Raw genomic sequence first — 21,439 nt, forward strand, 5'->3', positions numbered from 1 at the left:
TTCAAGCTCAAGGAGTTGTTTCCATCAGAAGAGAGAAAGAAGTTATTGCTTTTTTTCAAATTCGTTGATGCAATTGTTTAGAGTTTTGAGCTTTCTTCGCTGTAAATATACGTTGCATTTCAGAAGCTCAGAAGAATTACTAAAAGAGAAACAGGAAGAGATAAAACGGAGGCAAGAGTTAGAGGGACGACTGGAGAAGGAGAGAAAAAAAAATGCACTTTCAGACCAATAAATTTTCAATAGAGAATTACTATATGATATAACCTCATTATAGTATTTTCTGGTAAACCCCTCGGAGAAAATGGATCCCTCACATTCTGGGGCATTTTTTGACCATATCTTTTCTTTTCTACAATTAAATCAGATTTAGCTCCAAAATATTTCATTTTCTGTAAAAGGAGGTAGTTGTCAAATCTGCAGAATGTCCACTCCAGAAACTTAACAAATCTTGCACGCAGATAACTTGTTTTTTTCCTTATAAACGGATTGTATGGCAGACATTCTGAGGAATCACAAACACAAAGAGAGAACCAACTGAAAGGATGAATGGAGAAAGGGAGAAAGAAGAATATTTGATGAAGAAAAATATAATTTTTTACTGCTTTTGATGCAAGTCTGACTGTCTATCAAAATGGCCATACACCAGTAGAAACCACTGAAATGAATGAGGGGGCTTTGAGCGTCGAAAAGTTCTTGGTTTTGCATCAACTAAGCTACACGATTGGCTTCAAAATCTCTCGCCACTTTTTCATCCAGACAGAGCTTAAACCAAAACCAATCGTGACTCACTCGCAAACATTTTCCCACCGTTCATTTCAGCTACATGTAATTACTGTGAGTTTTTATTGGTTCATTGTAGTCTCTGTGTCCTTTGTGATTGACTAGAGTTTTTAAAATATAACTTTGCCTTTGTTTTTACAACACTACCCAACTGAAAACCACTTTTATCATGATTTTAGGTGACTCAACAGTATCCAGCAATTAGAACTTGATGCATCGGAAAACCCCTCTTTATTACTTGATGCTACAATCATGGCATCAAAAAACTTCCCAATCATTGGTGAACAAGTTGTTATCATTTCTGTGACACAATACGTTACCACAGCAACAGTATGACCTGCTAGAAACACCCTTAATTTCAGCTTTAGGAGCATATAATTTAAAAACAGCACAGTAATTTTTTTTATATATATTATCAAATTTTAATAAGCATAATGAGACGCAACTTTTGGCAAAGTTTAAAAAATTCTGTACATAGAGTTCAGAGCCACCTTTAATTTTCAAAAATTTAAGGTGGCCCTGGTACCTGTGTAACATGGTTGGCTAATCGCTTGCATTCAACAAAGCTTTCACGTGCTCTTCAACAAGAAACAATAAAGTCGCTTGTGCATGTCCTGATCTCAAAGCTCTTGCGCGCTATCTGGCTATTTCAGACCAAAATGTACGATTTTCACACTTTTCCGTCAAAATTTGTCGGTAATTATTACAGGTTATTCTTTCCATATTGCGTGTTTGAGCATTATGGTAATAATATTTTGAAACAGCAAAATCTATACACCCGATTTCAGCCTAAAATAACTAAAAAGCCATCACATAGGGGGCTTAAGAAAACCACGACGGCAACGGCAACGTCCCTAAACAAAAGGTTTAATGAGAACAATGGCTGTGCATTTGTGCTATAATTCTTGGTACATTTCCGGCTTTGCCGTCCTCTGCAAAACAACAACGTGAAATGATCAGATTCTGCGTTGTCTGGAAAACGTGAACCACGACGTAAACCCGAATTACAGCGGTACCGCACATTCTAGTGGCGATGGGCTATCCAGGGTCAAGTTAAAAACGTAAATAAAAGCCCCAGTTTTAATCAGAAATATTGCAATATTTTTCAAATCCCTCTTCTGATCAAGTGCACTATTTATTTTTTTTTTTTTTTCAGACAATTTTTTTAAGAATGATGAAACTGTTTCGAAAGCTGTTTTAGGTTAATTTAGATTAAAGATGTCGATAAGGGGGCAGTGAGTTCGTTCGGGGAATTTTCTAGCAAGACAAAAGCAGTTTAAACTACATAGTGGATAAAAACTACATGTACGTGAATGGATCAGGCTGTCATGTCAGACTATTTAGATATCATAACGCGTTCTCTTCCTTCTATGCAATAAATCCGAACACTGGCCTTAAAATGCTTTTGAACATGGATACCAAAAGTGTCTCTATCGAGATACTAAGAGCTGTAATGTAATTTCTCAAAATCATAAATAATCTATCAAGTTTTAAGAAAGGAAATCATGAACGTGATGGTGTTTGGATATCTCATTTAATTAGTATAAATTTTACGATTTTTTTTATCTCCATTTCTTTCTCAGTGTTAGTTTCGATTGAGAAGATATTTCAAACACTCAAGACCGTGTTTGACCTATAAGGTCATCCAAAAATACTCCGCAGGGCGTTCATTTTCAACTCTCTTTTCGGTGTTTGGAAACTCGGTTAAACATGGTCTTTCGTGTTTGATATATTACACAGCACATGGAGGTGATATGATAGTTTTGAGTTTGAGTGAATTAATACTCTACAAAACAACAGAAAAGAGAGAAACACATTTGAACGAGAAAAATTGTACTTCCTATTCTGCATAACTGTTTATCAGGCCGAAATTTCATATAACAATACCGTAAGGCAATATCAGCATTTTGGAAATTAACAACTGAACTAAACTGGCCAGGGCCTGTAAAACGACAACTGGACTATGCAGTTAGTGAGCAAAGTGAAGACTATCGAGAATTGCAAGCGAAGGGCTTTTGTTTGCAGTTTAGTTGTACTCGCGAAGAATATTTCTCGGCGATTACTCTTAGATGGCTCTGGATACTTTGAATTGCTCTTTATATTTGGACTAAAAGATCTTTATGTTTTCCCCTCTGGGCTTCTGGTATTACCATATCAACTGAGTGCTGTATTAACTGAGCTCGTTTACTGGCCAATAATAATTTAACTCTCAAACAAATGTTTGGAGTTAAATGGCTGAGGGAAAGCCCAAAGCCGGATTTATTAAAATAATCAATTTGTAATTCATACAAAAATTTTACAATCTGTTGGAAATATTTTGGTCCAGTAAAGGTGAGGGCAACCAAAACGCCAAGAGCATTATAATGAAAATTATGATGCTGCCCCACCCCAGGAAATACAGCACTCACAAAAAGTGGCAAAAATAAAAACATCACAACTGGTCAAATATACTTATTCACTATATAGGAAAATATTGAGACTGCTGCCCTTGCTAATCAGTCCAATATAGTCCTTGAATTACTGTAGATATGGATACTGCTGCTCTTGCTAATCAGTCCCATAAATCCCAAGCAAGCATTATGACAAGAACATAATAAGAAATGGAGTATGACCTTTAAAGAACAGGTTTTAAACGATGAAACTAGTCAAAACTACTGAATCAAAAAGAAGGAAAATATGGAGACTGCTGCCCTTGCTAATCAGTCCCATAAATCCTTAACAAGCATTATTAATGAACACTGCTTATCAATTCGATAGCAACCATTAGAGAATAGGTTTTAAACAACAGGAGATATAGGAACTGCTGCCCTTGCTAATCAGTGCCATAAATCCTGAACAAGTAGTATTAAAGAACATTGCTAATCAATTGGATATAAACCATTAGAGAATAGGTTTTAAACCACACAAGATACAGGAACTGCTGCCCTTGCTAATCAGTCCCGTATATCCAGGAAATTATTACAGAACCATAATTATAAATGACCGAAACAGCTACATGTACTCATACTAATCAGTGTCATATTTCCTGAATAAAAAGACAGTGTAAGCTGCAGGTCTTACAACAAAAGGAACTAGGTTGATACCGAAGGAATGCGAATATATTTATGAAAGGCATTGGACTTCCACCTGCCCAAAACCCGTATCTGGGTATCAGATAAACCCCAGTCCGCAACATAAGAAGCAGCCCCAATCCTAAAACTGTGGCCCTTATAACGTGCCGGGTTGAGCCCACAGAATTTAAGCGCTAAAGACAGTTGGTCGGTAAAGGTGGTACGAGAAACTGGATGACCAAGTGATGTCATGAAAAGGGGGCCGGGTTTATTACCCCACAGAGCTAAATAATCTAACATCAACTGGACTGGGCAAAAAGTAGGAGCACGAGTGATAACAATAGAAAAAGGGGGTTGGTTGTAATTGTGTTTAAAATCATGAAATGTAAGCTTTAATGAAACTATGAAACTTTAATGAGTCATTTCACCGACTCTCAGAAAGGCATAGAAGGCAATCGAGCACATGGCTTGAAATTGACAAATTTGATACCGGGAACATGAAAATCTAGAAGCAGCTTCAATGATTTTGTGCAAAATTGGAAGAGTAATTGGAAGCCGGCTATCCAGACGGGCGCCCAGTTTACTGTAACCCTTGAGCATTTGCATAATAAAAAATGCTTGAGAAGGGTCTGGAAATCCAGACAGCTTATGGGAATATCCCAATGCAGAAACATAACTTTTAACTGTCGATGGAGCATAATGATTATCAAACAAATAAGCAATAAACAGTGCCAAATTAGGGGGTGAAATAGGAAGTCCCATAGGAACCCCATGAAAAGTTGAATGTAAAAACTGATTATATAGCTTCCAAGCCCTTTTGTAAGTAGGAAGGGACGATGGCTGAAGGCTTGATTTCACAAGGGTTGAGACTATGGTGGCCAGTTCTGAGGCTGCAGAAACCGGGGAATCTCTGTGGGGCATTGATCCATATGAGCTGGAGCCAAACGTCTGAAAGTCGGTACCTGTAATCGAGACAGAGAGTCCGCTAAATTGTTGTAGATTCCGGGGATGTGTTTTGCCTTGAAGACAATGTTATGTCGTAAACAAATAGAAACCAGCTTCCTAACAAAACTCATCAACGGTTTGTCTTTGCATGATTGCTTGTTGATAACATGAACAAGTGCCTCGTTATCGGTAAAGAACAAGACACATTGATTACTCATTTCATGTCCCCACAGGTACAAACTTAAGACGATCGGATAAAACTCTAAGATAGCAATATTACAATAAGCCCAAGCTTGTGGCCATCTCCCATAGCACCATCTGCTACCAAAAACTGCACCAAAACCAATTGCACCCGAGGCATCTGTGTAAAGGCTCAATTTGCAAGAACTGTGCCAGGCATCATCAATGAAAAAGGACCGGCCATTGAATTCAGCCAGGAATGAGAGCCAAACTTTTAGATCCTCTTTGACCTCCTTATTAAGCCGAATAAGATGATGAGGCGACTTGACCCCTACCGTAAGGTCAATCAATCTCCTTAAAAAGGCTCTACCTGGCTTGATGACCGAGCAGGCAAAATTTAATAGGCCAATCAATGACTGGACCTCCTTCAGAGATGCCTTTTTACGCTTCAAAAATTCTGAAATCAACAGTGTGCTTTTGTGAATTTTGTCAAGAGGTAGGCGAGCCTCTGAACAGATGGAATCCAATTCAATACCTGCAAATAACAAGGTAGTGGCAGGGCCACAAGTTTTCTCAGGTGCCATGGGAATGCCTAAGTAAGAACAGAGACTCAAAAACTGATTTAATTGGTCTTGACATAATTTAGCTGACGAGGCTACAATCAGAAAATCATCTAAAAGATGCAAAATGTGATCAATGTTCAATTTCTGTCTTGCAATCCATTCCACTGCAGAACTGAAAGTCTCAAAGGTGAGACAAGAACTAGAACATCCCATAGGCATGCACCGGTCGTAATAATACAAGCCCCTCCACTGCATACCAAGCACATTGTAATCATCTAGACGAATTGGTATAATCCTAAAGGCATTTTTAATGTCAGTTTTCGCCAAAAAGCATCCCGGACCTGCCATTTTGATAAATTGAATTGCATCATCAACAGTAGCATAGCAAACCCTGGTATGCTCAGAGTCAATACCATCATTGACTGAGGAGCCCTTTGGATAAGACAGGTGGTGTATCAAACGAAACTCACCTGGGGTCTTTTTAGGCACAACTCCCAATGGGGATATACGGAATGGCTGAAGTGGAGGAAAATGAAAAGGACCGGCTAACCTATGGGAATCAAGCTCTTTCTTAATTTCATCGTCTACAACCGTGGGGTGTAGTGTCGGAAATCCGTAGTTGGCGTTACGCATTGCGTTACGCGTAGAGTTACGTATCTGGTCACCTGCTTAGCTTCAAGTTAATTGACAGATGAGTCATGTGCTTTAGAGTGAGAATGTTGGAGATGTTGATTGTGAATGAGAGAGAAAAGCACGAGTGTTTCAAAAAGATTGTTTACCTTGATAGTTCAAGATTGTACCGAGATTGTGAAGATATACAGTCCTCAGATTGAGGGAAATAAAGATTGTGAAGTCCTCATATGTGTGGCTTTCTAACACAGTGGTCCTTCGAGCCGGATTATCGAGCTTGAAGACGTCGACAAGATTGACCACGTGCGCGGACTGAAAATATGTCGGTCACCGACGCCATAGCGAAGAAAGTTAAAATCAGAGCTGCTCATAGAGGATCTGCGACGAAACTTCTTAATCGTTTGAAAGACAGGCTGAGTGATGAAGAAAATCCAGTGGATAAATTCTGGTTGAAAGAATCAATTCAGTCGATACGACTGAAGATAGAGTCACTCAAAACATTAGATGACCAAATAATTGACCTTATTGCAAGTGGAACGGCCGAGGATGTCGAAGAGCGTATCGAGAAAGAGATTGAGAACAGTGATGGAGTGAGAGCAGAGTTGAACGAAATCGTGATGAGAATGGAAGAAATGATGAGTAAATTTGATCCGCCACCGCCGATAGTTCAGCCGAGTGCTTTGTCACCGCCCGCTCAAGTTCATTCAAGCATGGCGTCAGGAATCCCTCAGCAAAGCAAGGCGAAAGCAAGACTCCCCAAACTTGAAGTAAGGAAATTTCACGGGAAGATCCAAGAATGGCAAGAATTTTGGGACGCTTTCGAAAGCGCCATCGACCAAAACGAAGGCCTCACGGCCGTTGACAAATTCTCCTACTTGCGAAGTTTAGTCACTGAACCGGCCAGATCAACCATCGCGGGATTCTCCTTGACAGCAGCGAACTATGCGGCCGCTGTTGATGTTTTGAAGAAGAAGTACGGAAAGGAAACTGCCATACAGCGTGCTCATGTGAATGACTTGCTAAATTTAGCGCCGGTGCTCAGCGATAAGGATACAACTCGTTTGAGGAAACTATACGACAGTTGCGGCGCTCATTTTAGAGGTCTCAAGGCGCTCGGAGTGGCTGAAACTACCTTCGCAGCAGTGGTAGTCCCCGCCGTTTTGCAAAAGTTGCCCGAAGCATTTCGCCTGACCATCACGAGGGGAGCCGACTTTCTGAACTGGTCGATGGAGGAATTGTTGGGCGCGTTTTTAAAGGAGTTGGAACTGAGGGAAGACCATTACTATGCAGTGTCCTCGGGTGGAAATACGCAGAACAGGAAGGACAGCAACACATTTCACACAAAGCAGGAAGTTGAGAACTGTGCGTTTTGCCTTGGGAGACACGCACCAGCGAACTGTAAGAAAGTGAGCGATGTGAATGCACGTAAGACCATTTTAGTTAAGTACGGTAGATGTTTCAAATGTTTGCACAGGGGGCACCGAGCCCGAGATTGTAAGTCCATTGAATTATGTAACAAGTGTGGGCGGTCCCACCACATTTCAATTTGTGATAAGCAGGATAAGCCAGCAGTCAGTGAATTTGAAGTTAGACCAGAGGCTAACCCTACCACTACTAGCCCCAGTAGTTTTCATGTTGGTGCGGGAGATCGTGTAGCCCTACAGACTGCCCGTGCAGTCATCACCGGGGAGGGTCAGCCACTGAGGGTTAGAGTTTTGTTTGATGCCGGCAGTCATCGTTCCTTTGTCACAGCTGGAGTTGCTCGGCTTGCGCGGCTTCCTGTAACCAGGCAAGACTGGCTTGCAATAAGTACATTTGGGCAACGCTCAAGGGATATGAAGCTAAGGGACGTCGTCCAAGTCAAGGTGAGTCCTATAGGAGGGGAGAGTTTCATTAACATGGAGGCATACGTAGTTCCAGAAATTTCTAGTATACCAAATACCCATGTAGAATTAGTAAAATCTGATTACCCCCACTTGAAAGGGATTTGGTTCTCTGATGTAAGTAAGGGAAGGGATGAGATGGTTATAGATGTATTGATTGGGGCAGACTACTTGTGGCATTTTCAGAAAGGGTGCACAATTAGGGGTAAGTTTGACGAGCCCGTTGCTGTAGAAACGGAGTTGGGGTGGGTCTTGTCAGGGCCCATGAAGGGCCAAGACACATGTAGTGATGTACACTTCACCCAGATAAATTTCATTGCAAGCTCTGGTGAAGAGCAAGAAAGTCTAGAAGATGTTGGAAGATTGTGGGATCTGGAGACACTGGGTATTAGAGAGATTACTGACCAGGTTCATGAGTCATTTGAAAATAGCATCTCATTCAATGGGACCAGATACTCTGTTCGCTTACCTTGGAAGGAGGGGCACCCGGAACTTCCCAGTAATTATGGAACCAGTCTGTATCGTCTTAAAACTCAGATGCGAAGACTAGAGAAGGATCCTGAGATTCTCAAGGAGTATGGGAACATCATAGAAGACCAGCTACGAGTGGGAGTGATAGAAAAGGTAGCAGAGTTGGAAAAGGCCCCCAGGATTCATTACTTGCCTCACCAAGCAGTTGTTCGCCAAGAGTCAGCTACTACCAAGGTAAGAGTGGTATATGATGCTTCCTCGAAAGAAAGTAAGAGTGTCGCATGTTTGAATGATTGTTTGCATGTTGGACCCCCTATGACCCCCTTGCTTTACAACATTTTGCTTCGATTCAGGGAAAATAGAGTGGTCCTGGTAGGGGATATTGAAAAGGCTTTTTTAAATGTGGAAGTTGACCCAGAGGATAGAGATTGTCTGCGTTTCTTGTGGGTGGAGAAACCCCCTGATTTGTCGCAAGTTGTTGTCTACAGGTTTTGTAGGGTTGTATTTGGACTGAATGCATCACCCTTTTTATTGAATGCTACACTCCGACATCATGTCAAAAGGTATGAAATTTCGGACCCAAGGTTTGTAGCTAATTTGTTGGATTCGTTTTATGTTGATGATTTTGTTGGTGGTGGAGCGACATCACAGGAAGGTATGGAGTTGTACCAGAAGACTCAGAGTCGAATGGCCGAAGGAGGTTTCAAACTCAGGAAATGGCTGACAAATGATTCACAGGTAAGGGCCAAAATGGCAACAAAAACCCAGATTGGTGATAAACAAGATGTGGTGACAGAGGAAGACATCAGTTATGCTAAGTCTTCTGTGGGCATGAAGTTGGGAAGCAAGGGCCAGAAGGTGTTAGGATGCGAGTGGGATTACGAAGCTGATGTCATCACTCTCGATCTGACGTTGATTGCGCAGCGTGCCGAAGGCTTACCTGCCACTAAGCGGAATACATTAAGACTACTAGCAGGAGTCTATGACCCCTTGGGACTTATTAGTCCGGTTACAGTGAGTGTCAAGGTTATATTCCAAGAGATCTGTCGTCAGAAGTGTGGATGGGACGAACAGCTGGAGGGAGGGGTCAAGAAGGGCGTGGAAGATTGGATTAAGGGCCTCATTGACTGTCATAGGATTGATGTAAAACGCTGTGTTTATGACCACCCTCATGAGGAGGTGGAGGAGTGCTCACTGCATGGGTTCGCAGATGCAAGTAAGAGGGCCTATTGTGGTGTGGTGTACCTTGTTTATAGAACCCAGGTAGGTAGATATGTACGAATGTTGACTTCAAAGACAAGAGTGGCACCCTTGAAGGAGCTGTCAATTCCAAGGCTAGAGCTTATGGCAGCACTTATACTAGTGAAACTTATGGTCAATGTTGAAGATGCTCTTGCCTTGCAGCAGAGTGTTAAGCGTTCGAAACTGTGGCTGGACAGTCAGACTGCCTTGTTCTGGATTATGAACAGAGGGGAATGGAAACAATTTGTCAAGCACCGTGTGAACGAAATTTTGAAGCTGAGTGACAATGGAGATTGGAGGTACTGTCCAAGTCGAGAGAACCCTGCGGACATTGGGTCGAGAGGAATGTCTGCATCCGGTTTAAAGCAGAATGTATTGTGGAGGCAAGGTCCGGCTTGGTTAACAGAGTAAGAAGAGAGTTGGCCTTCAGAGGGATCAGTGTCACCTACCACTGAAAGTCAAGAACAAGAGAGGACGACCAGCATCCTGGTGACATGAACTGACCTGGTTGTGGGGATAGACAAAGTCATTGAAATTGACAAGTACAGTTGCATAAGGATGGTTTTGAGAGTGACAGCGTGGCTTAAACGGTTTTGCTTCAATGTGGCCAAGAAGACAAAGTCAGAGAGGAAGCATGGACCGCTATCCTTGCAAGAGCTGATGGAGGCAGAGATTGACTGGATAAAAGCAGCACAAAGAGAGTTAAAGTGTCAAGAGAACTACAAGCAGCTTTCTAACAAGTTTGGTCTTACTGAAGACAGTAAGGGTGTGATAAGATGCAAGGGACGGCTAGAGTATGCTGATTTGCCTGCGGAAGCGAAGGAGCCAATAATGTTACCCAAAGACCACCACCTGACATTCCTAGAAATTCAAAGATGTCACAAGAAGGTCCTTCACTGTGGAGTGAAGAGTACTCTTGCAGAACTGCGTACCAAATTCTGGGTTCCCAAGGGGAGACAAGTTGTGAAGAAGATATTGTCCCGGTGCGTGACATGCAAGAAGTGGGAGGGTACAGCATTTACCCAACCAGCGACTGCGAGTTTACCAGAATTTAGGGTCAATCCGGCCCCGCCCTTCTCAAAGGTTGGGGTAGATTTTGCTGGGCCAATGTATGTCAAAGGACGAGGTAAGCAGTTAAAGAAGGTTTATGTCTGCTTATTCTCATGCTGTGTTACTCGGGCACTGCACTTGGACTTAGTGGAAGATCTCTCGACTCCTACATTTCTGAGGTGTCTGAGGAAGTTCACCGCGCGAAAAGGAACTCCCACCTTGATCGTGTCTGATAATGCAAAGACGTTCAAAGGAGCAGAGAGAGAGATACGCACACTTTTTCGACATCCTGAGGTAAGAGCAGAACTGGAAAACAAAGGTATCGAGTGGCGTTTCAACGTAGCAAAAGCCCCATGGTGGGGAGGGTTCTTCGAAAGGATGGTGAAAAGCGTTAAACGATGCTTGAGAAAGGTCATTGGAAATGCAAGACTTTCCTTTGACGAGATGTTGACAGTCCTTGTGGAGGTTGAAGGTACCCTTAATTCGAGGCCCCTGACTTACGATGACAACAACCCATCAGAGGAGGTTCTTACCCCATCCCATTTGATACATGGAAGAAGGATTCAGTCATTGCCAGAGGTACTAGAGTCAGAAGAAGAGTTTGGAGAAAGTAGTGCAACATATACCAGGAGGCACAAGTACCTGACTAAGAAGCTGCAACATTTTTGGAAGAGGTGGCAACGGGAATATTTAACTGCCTTACGGGAGAGTCATGAAAGCAAAACTGCTGGGAAAGGAAGATCGCCTAAGGAAGGAGATGTCGTGGTAGTACATGAAGATGGAGTGAAGAGAGGCCTCTGGAAGATGGGAGTGGTAGAAGGGTTGATTTGTGGACGCGACAAAGAGGTAAGAGGGGCACATGTGAGGGTAATCACCAAGGGGAGGGATGTTCATATAACTAGGCCTGTTCAGAGATTGTATCCGATTGAAGTTCATGCTGGGCCGAATGCAGGTAAGAGACAAGACAGAAATCGAGCGCAACCAGCAAATTTGCAATGGAGCAGTCGGCCTCGCAGAGTGGCAGCTTTGGATGCGGCTAGAAGGATAAGCAGCCTGGCAAATCAGGAAAACGACTGACCTTGTGGCTGTATTCTTGACTCATACAAGTCAAGAGGGGGGAGAGTGTCCGAAATCCGTAGTTGGCGTTACGCATTGCGTTACGCGTAGAGTTACGTATCTGGTCACCTGCTTAGCTTCAAGTTAATTGACAGATGAGTCATGTGCTTGAGAGTGAGAATGTTGGAGATGTTGATTGTGAATGAGAGAGAAAAGCACGAGTGTTTCAAAAAGATTGTTTACCTTGATAGTTCAAGATTGTACCGAGATTGTGAAGATATACAGTCCTCAGATTGAAGGAAATAAAGATTGTGAAGTCCTCATATGTGTGGATTTCTAACAGTAGAAAAGCAGAAACAAGGTTTTTGGCTGTTGAAGACACTCTTTCGCTTTGAAATTGAATTGGAAAGCCGAAACTGAAACCAGAGTAAAGAAATTCCGCAGTGGAATGGTTGTACCCCGACAGCAGAGAAATCAACCTATCAACTTTTACTGGCGTTGGGAGATTTGGACTTGGCAGACTGGGTGTTATTATTGGCTGGCTTACTTGGGGGACGAAAATTACACTGAGTTGCCCTATGGTCCCCTGAACACTTGTAACAGGAATGCTTAAAAGAACAGCCTGGACAAACCAGGCCCCGGTGATATTTAAAACAAAAACCGGGAGGAACTCTAGGCAAATTTGCCCGCACCCGGGGCTTAACAGCATGTTCAGGTTGTGGCCTCCTGGTTATAGGAGATTGAGCACGAAGCCACAATTCCCCATGCAAAACCCCCCAAGGAAAGGAAGAGGCCTGTCGTTGCCGTAGAAAACGAAAGTTTTGGTCATAATAACTCCAATTGTGACCCCTGGCCGCCAAGTCCTGGATGATCTCGCCATATTTCATCAAGGCAGGGGCCTCGGCTGGGTACTTAGAGGTGTAAACCCCTACAAAAATTAAAAAGCAGCTATTCCATGCTTCAATGGTCGTAATCTTCTTTGGTTTGGAGACTGGCTCCAGGCAGAGAGAGGGGATGGAACCCTTCTCAGCATTACATGTATCTACTGTTACACTATATTTATTTTCTAACTGAGGATTTGCAATAAGGGTTCCAAAATCAATATATTCCTCATTCCATATCTTGGCCCTGATCTTATCGGAGACACGAGCATCAAGTGGTAGACTGGATGATACAAACAACTGGTCAGGTCTGATGGTCTCACCTGTTAGGCTCTTCTGGACAGCTGTGATGGAGCCCTGGACAAGGGAACTGCCTCCAGTTAAGGGGTCTGTGAAGGGAACCTCAGCTAGGGCATCTGGAGGGGGCACAACACTGTTGTTGGCATCCATCCGACGCGACACTTCGTCAGCCACTCTGTTGACAAGTTGGTCAATCAACTCAGGGGGAAGTATGGAAGTTGACTCTGGAGACACCACGGGAGCTTCTGGTTCTGAACGGGCTGCCCCGGTTCCTGAGGACTTCACAGATGTTCGTCTGCCACTCTTCTGCTTCTTTACAGCTGGCGGTTTAGCAGTAGAGGCTGAAAGCCTGACTGAACGTTTAGGCGGCATAACTGCAAAGAGAACTCACATAATGGCAGAAACTGAAGCTCTTCTAAACAAGAAAATTAAGCTTAGAAACTGTTAAAGGATAAATAAAATGTAAATAAGTAAAGGGCAGGGACAAGCCATGTCAGACAAAGAGTCGACGCACCAGCAAGCCCTATAAATGCCCAAAAGACACAGAGGGCGAAGCCTCAAAAATAAAAATAACTTTGAGGGCGAAACCTCAAAGGCAAAAATAAAACAACCTTGAGGGCGAAACCTCGAAGGTAAATAATTATAACAACCCTGAGGGCGAAACCCCAAAGGCAAAGATCTAACAACCTTGAGGGCGAAACCTCGAAGGTAAATAATGATAACAACCTTGAGCAAAACCTCAAAGGTAAATAAAAACCTTGAGGGCAAAACCTCGAAGGTAAATAACAACAACAACCTTGAGGGCGAAACCTCGAAGGCAAATATAAAACCTTGAGGGGAAAACCTCAAAGGTAAATAACGATAACAACCTTGAGGGCGAAACCTCGAAGGTAAATAATGATAACAACCTTGAGCAAAACCTCAAAGGTAAATAAAAACCTTGAGGGCAAAACCTCGAAGGTAAATAACAACAACAACCTTGAGGGCGAAACCTCGAAGGCAAATATAAAACCTTGAGGGGAAAACCTCAAAGGTAAATAACGATAACAACCTTAAGGGCGAAACCTCAAAGGTATATAATGATAACAGGCCTCGAGGGCGAAACCTCAGAGGTAAACATTAACATAAGCCTTATAAAAGTCAAAAACCATTCAAAAATGATAGATACATTTATAGATACCCATCACAGGCCAGTAAAACAACTGAAGTATCAATGAAGGAGGCTACATCACATGCATTCATGGTTGGCAATAACCGATTGTGCCACAAGTACCAAAACAATATTAACGTCATAAAAGGGCGGGAGGGGGTATGATGAAATACATGCAGCCTAAGACCTAAGACGACCCAAAGCTTGCAGTATGGCGCCCCGGTAGCTCCGATATAAGAAATACTGCCCCAAAGGATCAACATGAACGCCATCCGCTAAATACAAGTCCTTATGGGGACTAGAAAAATCCTTGTGAGTCCAACAGAAAGCGTTGGGAAAGGGCTCTAACACAACACGAACATAATTGTTCAGAATCGCAGCGCGTTGAAGAAAATCCTCCCAATCTGTGAAGGAAACGCCGCGTGGAATGACATGGCAAACTCCGACCATAGTCACCGAAAAAACGTCCAAAAGCGACCTGACAAGCTCCTCTATGGACGAACCAACAACCTCCGGTCTTACGTTCGAAAGATCGTTCGTACCGACCTCCAGAATGACTACATCTGGAGCAAGGCGCGTGACCACGTGGAGGTCATAGCGACGGAGCTTTTCAACGGTTCGACCGCCAACACCGAACAAATGCACCGTAGCAGTCCCCTCAAGGTGAAAATTACTATCCGCACGAGCGTCAAAAGGAGCCTGCAAGTCGGATTGTAGTCGCTTCACGAATGAATGGCCCAAAATGAGGACTTTCGGGACGGCGCTCGCCATGACAACACGCGTGAAATTGAACTCGCGAAAGAATTGTACGCTCCTAACGGGAGAAAAACAGCTACGGAAACGAAACAAAAGGATCCCAAAACTAAAGAATGCCTAAACGATGTGCAAAATGAAAAAATGCTTACCGTACTTTCGCAGAGTTCAAATGGGTGTCTTCGCTCGTTGATAAAAACTGAGCGAATGCACGACCACGCTTGCTAGCGAGGTCACTAAGCAAGCCGTTTGCCTAGAGGGGTTGCGATGTATTGACCTGCACCTCCACCCCTACCCTGTGTCACGCAATGCTACGTGACTGTAACCAACAAAAGACCAGAGGGATAAAACATAAAAATTCTATTCGCAGGCAAATATTTTATTTTTTTTCAACTTCAGTAGTTGTATAAGTTTAATTTACAGAAATATAAGACTAAAACAATAAAACTTAGACACTAGATATGAACTGGATATTGAGGTATATTTGGAACTTTAACCTATATTTAGGAGTAAAATACTACCATAGTTCTAATATAAAGATTATCTTTCAAGTCGTTAAAAGAAAAACAGGAACACTGTTGCTAAATCTGTTTCAAAGGGCGCCGAGCAAGCGCAAGCGAGCTTATTTTCGGAATCAAGTTCAAGTAGATGCTAAAACTGTACGTGTATTCGTATATAAAATTGAATACATGTATACGTAAACACAGACACTCTGTATTGGTCTGGAAACGATCTTTGCTCTAGTCGTATCTATAAAATCGTTATTGCGTCTCCTCAGAAGGACAAATTTTTGTAATTGGATACCTGTAATTGGATATATACGCCATTCGCACGTCAATTACTGCGCTTTAATGAATCTTTCATTGTTAGTGCTTCCTACATCTTTTTAAAATTATGGAAAGCGCTATTGACTTTTTCACTGAAAAGAAGCCCTTTTTAATCTCGAAATTTGTTATCGCTGTGATTATAATTAATAATTGAAACTCGTGGTGTACAATTCAGAGAGTAATCGCGCGTGCTCGTAATTTTACATCGGCCTCGCGTTCGAGCTCGTCAAATTTTAAAATTACTTGCGCGGCTACTTCCTGAATTGTAATCCACTCGGTTCAATTCCTATTACTTGTCAGACGGAAATAAGTTTAGACGTCAGTCCGAAGGAAAACAGAGGATTAAAGAACAAATTTTTAAAACGTTTGACAAGAGCATATGATGTAACGTAAGCAAGAACTTAGGTTTTTAGAATTAGAGTTACGTTTAAAACAAAGTTATGACACAAAAACTCTCCAGCAAGGACTCGTGGAGCGTCCGCTTTGGGCCGCCGGCAAATGACATTTTTGATCTGATCAAAGCTTAGCACATTAGCAAGAGTTTCTCATTTTCAGAGACGAACTACATTTTAGGTTAAAACAGAATGAGAACAAATTCCTATTTTCTTTTACTATATAACGTACTACAGGCAAAGTACTACAGCCTAGGAAATGGGTGCCTAATTGTCCCAGCAATGCGATAGTTAATACACCTTATTCACGAAAGAGCGCCTTCATATGACGTCAACACAACCATTTTGGTGTTGCAAACAATAAAAGAGCAGCCATGTTGATTTACCAAACCTTGCAATCTTGGGAGTTAAACGGCTTTTGTTAAGTAAAAACTTTCTTTAGTTCCAATACATTTGCACTGCTTTCGGCCACGTGAGTGAGAACGCTCCATAGTGGTAAACCAGTAAATCAACGTAATAGTGCTAAATACCTTGAAAATCTCATAGACTCTCGTTTTAGATGGAAAGAAGGAATCCAACAAATTTCAAAACAACTATCTAGAGGTATTGGAGTTCTTTGTAAGATCAAGCAGTTTGTCGATGTTGCAAACCTTACACAGCTGATAAAGTACAAGGAAGCCATATTTTTCAACATCTGTCCCTATGCTAACGACATTCTGCACACTGCACGTTGTTATAAGCGTTGTTAAAGTGCTTGTGTGCTAAGAACTAAGGGTAAATGTATCATTCGCCATCTTGCTTGTTCATTAAATTGACAGGTGGGATGTTTGAATGGATAAAAATATCTGGTAAATTGCATAGATTTTGAATAAATTACACTTAAAAGAGTTCTCAGTTGCGTAGACGTTTATATAGAGAGCGCTTTCTTTGTCTGAGGGCGCGTGTGTTCGTGTGCGAACAAGGAAAGTTCTGTTCTTTTTCCTAACATAACAAGGGCTGCAACCAGGGCAACTGAATTGAAACACAACATTAGATCTGTTTAATAGTGGTGTTTTGTCTTTGTTACTTTGGTGAAGAAACATACTTGTGTTATTTTGTCCTTCTGTCTATATCAGGGTCGGCTAAATACCTACGATGATGATATTGTCGATGTTTTTGTCTTTCATCTGTTTACTACGTGTACATACCCCGCCTTAACCCGGAAGGGGTTGAACACATCTAACAACAAGATAGTATTTACAATAAATAAACAATATATCAAAGAGCTCATTAATTTGACCCTAATGCCATTTTCTTCTTTCTCATCTTCTCCTTCTCCTTCTTCTCATATCCACTGACTCTTTCCTCATTTACTTTCCCGCAGATTTGACGAACTAGTTGTTTTCATTTTTGATGAATATTTATTGTTTATCTGCTTATTATTGCTATTTTTACCTCTAGTATTTAACAGCCAAGCTCTTTGTATGCAGCTTGAGTCTGAAAATGATATAGGATAATACCAAAATACAACAACTGATATTTCCTTGTATTTTGTCCTGTATTAATATATATAAGCGAAACAATGCAATTACTCGGATTGACCTTTATCCAATATACACGATGCAAAACTTGGCATCTGGTAAAAATAGAAATAAGAAACCGACAAAACTAGACAGAACTTGCAAAACAACAAACCTGCATTGCAATTTGAAGAACAAAATGTACAAGAACGGTAAAATACCAAGGTATTATTAAACTGGTGGTCTTATTGGCTTAATTGTTCCCCAGTTCTGTTTCTAATCTTTCAAAGAAGACAAGACAAAGTAAGGGACCGTTCATTTTTTATGAGGGAGGGGGGGGCTGGTGGGATTTGGAAAGCACCATTTAAAAATCGCATGATCCCCCCTCAGCTTACCAATCTTTTCATATGGCCCCCCCCTTACAGCGGTAATTTTTTGGGATGACCCCCCCCAAAAAAAAAATTGAACAAACAATATTTAGATTTCAACTTTTTTAATATTTCTCTATTATCCCCCTACCTCACGTTATTGTGCTCACTATGAAGACAAAATTAGAATCCCTATACTGCAGAGAGCTGTTGTTTAAAAAACAAATCAAAAGAAAGAAAAGTCAATTTCGGATCTCCTAGTTATGGCTCGCCCTGAGCGTGTGGCATTTGGCCTCTCATTGGCATCTTCCTCATCTGAATTGATGAATGCAAGAATGACGTCACTTGAGTCATCTTCTCCCCCAGAGTCAATGGCATCACTGTCATACTCATCATTGTCACTTCCATCCATTTCAGTGCTGTCAGCACTTGCCCTGTTGTCATTTTGTGTCAATGTCCTGGCATTTCTCAGTGTTGGTTGGCCAGCTCTGAGAGGACTCTTCTGCTGCAAGCATGAATGTCTTACAATTGCCTTTACTTTCTCACTCTTGCTGTGTTTCAAATGCTGCTTCAGCCCGTGGTGGTTCAAGTACTTGTTTAGTTCTGGAACACGGAGCTTTTTAAGCTTGGTTAGATCTTCGCACAACTCAGTCCAAGGATAATCCTCATGTGATTTATATTTTGCGTCCCTACTTAACTTTGCCTTTTCTCCTGCTCTCTTTTTCCTTTTTAATTCCAGCACTTCAAGATGCTGAAGATAATCCACCACAAACTTTGATTTGACAATAAACTTATCTGCAAACAGAGCAACGTTCTCTGGGTCAGATAAAACCAGCCTGCCACTTCCATGCTCTTTCTTCGCTTGGACCCTTAGCTGCCAGTCATCTGGATCACGCCCTTCTTTTGGGGTCTTCTGGTAGGAGAGGTAGTGGTATTCCGGTAGGCAGGAATGGTCAGGAACTGGTTTAGGGTATCTTTCTATGGGTGGTCCAATCCATTCACAACAAAGAGAACAAATTTCTCCTTCCTTTTCTTGACAGGACAACTTTAGAAACTCCCTGTAGTTCTCCCCCTCCTCATAGTGCTCATTCATAAACTTCTCAATCTTACGGAAGTAACAGTGGCCTGGAACAGAGTCTTTCCTTGCTCCTGCATTGTGATACGGAACCAAGTACAAAGTGTTGTGAGAAAACTGGAAATCTGTTGATGTGTTGTGTGAAACACATTGTTACATTTAATTTACAGATGTCTTTATTTGGAAGGTTTTTCCCTCTACTCTAGTGACAGGCATGTATAAATGTTGCCCTGTGCAGGTAGAACAAAAAGCTGTGAGTGTTCTCAAATCTTGCAAATAGTGGATTACTTTTTATAAATTTTAGCATACTTGTTATGGTTTAAATTTATCTATGGTTTAAAATTTCTTAATTTTCAATGTCTCAAGTTCATTGTCATAATTAAGAACAAAGAGAAATGAAAATCCAATTGGTTTGAAAATTTTAGCCAAAACTAAATTTAAACCATAACATACCCATGAAGGGCTTCCAATCGGGAAAAGAGTGCATTACTACATGAGCATCATGAAAGAGGCTCATTCCAAAATGCGCAATAATGGCGAAAGCAACGAGTCGTTTAAGAAAAGGTTTACAGCTGAACGATCCAGGCACTTTGACATCTTACAAGCAAAAGAAGCAATCTTTCTAGGTGCGGATGGCTGTTCAGAAAGGGCGAGTGAGTTTTCCATGCCAGGGTACCAGTTGAAGCCCAGTGATGGACGAAAACTGAACTTCTCCATCAAAGAGCACAGAGCAATGGTGGAAAAGTTGAATGTCATATTGAAAGATGTAAAGGAACACGATTCCACACTCTTTCAGTCCAATTGGCTTGCTTTGAAGCAGGGCGAAGAGTTTTCCCACAGTTTTAATGTAAAACAGATCAAATGTATAGAAGCTAAGTTGACGAAGGTCACGCAGGACATGGAAGCACTAGAAAATAAGAAGAGCAATTATAACAGCATATTCAAGGGCATATTCAAACAGCACATCAACAAAAGGAGAAGGAAAAAAGAAAACCACAGAAAGTCAAATGAAAGAAAGAGGAAGCGGACTGAAAACAACGTCCAACGAGTTTATGGAATCTGTGTTGGAAACCTGCTAGGAAATGATTTTCCAAAATGCCTTGTGTACCCTCCTAGAACGGCCGTCCTGGAAGAGTGTATTAAAGTTGTGGATGTTGCCACGTCGTTATTTAGAAGAGATGGGCCATACATCGCACAGCTCTTGGAAGGGAATTATTTCACCAATGCTGCAAGAAGCAGAATCACCACAAACCTTGAGCAGGAAGTCAGAGATTATGTTTACACCTTCATGTACCCTGAAGAGTACACTCTGACGGAAAGCATTGCTGCTTCTTGCAGCATTGGTGAAAGAGACTCCCATAGCAGCAGAAGCGGCAACGAAGAACTCGACGACAGCGAAGATGAAGATGAGTGCCAGTGAAAGTTGCATTCGAAAATAAGTGTTAAATACTTCTTTTCAGTAGCTACAAATGCTTTTTGTCGCCAAACGTTTTTTTAAAGCAGAAGGAGAGTTTGTAATAAATTTGTATCCTGCCTTCTATGTTTATTCTATAGCAATTTTTTTGATATTCAAACATTATGCCATTCTAAAGTTTTACTAAAATATTTTACATGACCCCCCCTTTTTCCCTTATTTTTTTGGGATGGCCCCCCCTCGAAAGCCTTTTTTTTTCGCATGCCCCCCCCCCCAAATCCCACCAGCCCCCCCTACCTTATAAAAAATGAACGGCCCCTAAGAAGGGACAATAATTCTCTTCATTCAGTTGTTGGAAGGCTAGAAACGTAAACACCGTTTCACCATGAGACTTTGGCTTGTCATTGCTGTCGTGTTGCTGATCATTCAGTGTCAAAAAGGTTAGTTGACGGTACTTTTTTAAAGAGTACTGTACCTTTCTTCTTCCCAATGGAAAAATATGAAAAAGGAACTTGAAAGAAAATACAAGCCTCTTTAAATTCCAATCTTTAAAATGACTTCATTTACATTCTGTAATGTAAAGGATAGCTTTGAAACCCTGTACATGTGGATGCAATTGTTTTCTCCAGTACCCCATTTGGTTGCGAAACTTACTCTGACACTGTACTGACAGTTTGGAAGTATGTTGGTGTGAATTATGTGCAGGCGTTGCTTTGGGGGAACAGGAAATTTTGAGACAACTGCCATAAATACAAGGAGATTATCAAATAATGTTTTTTAGGGTTGTCACCTGCAGTCTTTAAAAATTATTATGAACCCCGGATTTCCTGCATAGAGCAAAAAGCCACAGCCTAATTTAACTGTTCCTTCCATTGAGTTGTTCTTCGTGAGACAGCAAACAGTAACCTTTTCTCTTAGAAGGTTTAAAAA

General features: G+C 41.6%; 5 protein-coding genes and 1 pseudogene across 5 annotated transcripts in view; 3 read left to right on the forward strand and 3 right to left on the reverse strand.

The window, feature by feature from the left end:
* Positions 1-1,914: 1,914 nt before the first annotated feature.
* LOC149102028 (uncharacterized) lies at positions 1,915-6,204 on the reverse strand. The gene has a single exon (XM_089274957.1). It carries the CDS (start codon positions 6,149-6,151, stop codon positions 4,700-4,702), a length of 1,452 nt encoding a protein of 483 aa, XP_089131083.1. The 5' UTR covers positions 6,152-6,204; the 3' UTR covers positions 1,915-4,699.
* A 22-nt stretch (positions 6,205-6,226) lies between these two features.
* LOC149102029 (uncharacterized) lies at positions 6,227-9,769 on the forward strand. Its single transcript, XM_089275274.1, has 3 exons — positions 6,227-7,269; positions 7,705-9,718; positions 9,759-9,769. Exons 1-3 carry the CDS (start codon positions 6,469-6,471, stop codon positions 9,767-9,769), a joined length of 2,826 nt encoding a protein of 941 aa, XP_089131400.1. The 5' UTR covers positions 6,227-6,468.
* Positions 9,739-11,871, forward strand: LOC149102030 (uncharacterized; annotated as a pseudogene).
* A 366-nt stretch (positions 11,872-12,237) lies between these two features.
* Positions 12,238-15,041, reverse strand: LOC149102031 (uncharacterized). Its single transcript, XM_089274958.1, has one exon. The coding sequence runs from the start codon at positions 13,401-13,403 to the stop codon at positions 12,333-12,335; it is 1,071 nt and encodes a 356-aa protein (XP_089131084.1). The 5' UTR covers positions 13,404-15,041; the 3' UTR covers positions 12,238-12,332.
* LOC149102032 (platelet-activating factor acetylhydrolase IB subunit alpha1-like) lies at positions 14,362-14,952 on the reverse strand. Its single transcript, XM_089275275.1, has one exon. The coding sequence runs from the start codon at positions 14,950-14,952 to the stop codon at positions 14,362-14,364; it is 591 nt and encodes a 196-aa protein (XP_089131401.1).
* Positions 15,042-20,788: 5,747 nt separating the features above from the next.
* Positions 20,789-21,439, forward strand: part of LOC149102033 (uncharacterized) — a 55,960-nt gene continuing 55,309 nt past the window's right edge. Inside the window, exon 1 of the mRNA XM_089274959.1 lies at positions 20,789-20,949. Coding sequence (XP_089131085.1) covers positions 20,895-20,949 — 55 coding nt within the window. The 5' untranslated portion in view covers positions 20,789-20,894. The remainder of the gene's footprint in view (positions 20,950-21,439) is intronic.

The sequence above is a fragment of the Orbicella faveolata genome, unplaced genomic scaffold (genome assembly GCF_042242905.1).
Source record: "Orbicella faveolata isolate gen_17 unplaced genomic scaffold, um_ofav_v1 contig_36, whole genome shotgun sequence".
Lineage (NCBI taxonomy): Eukaryota > Metazoa > Cnidaria > Anthozoa > Scleractinia > Merulinidae > Orbicella > Orbicella faveolata.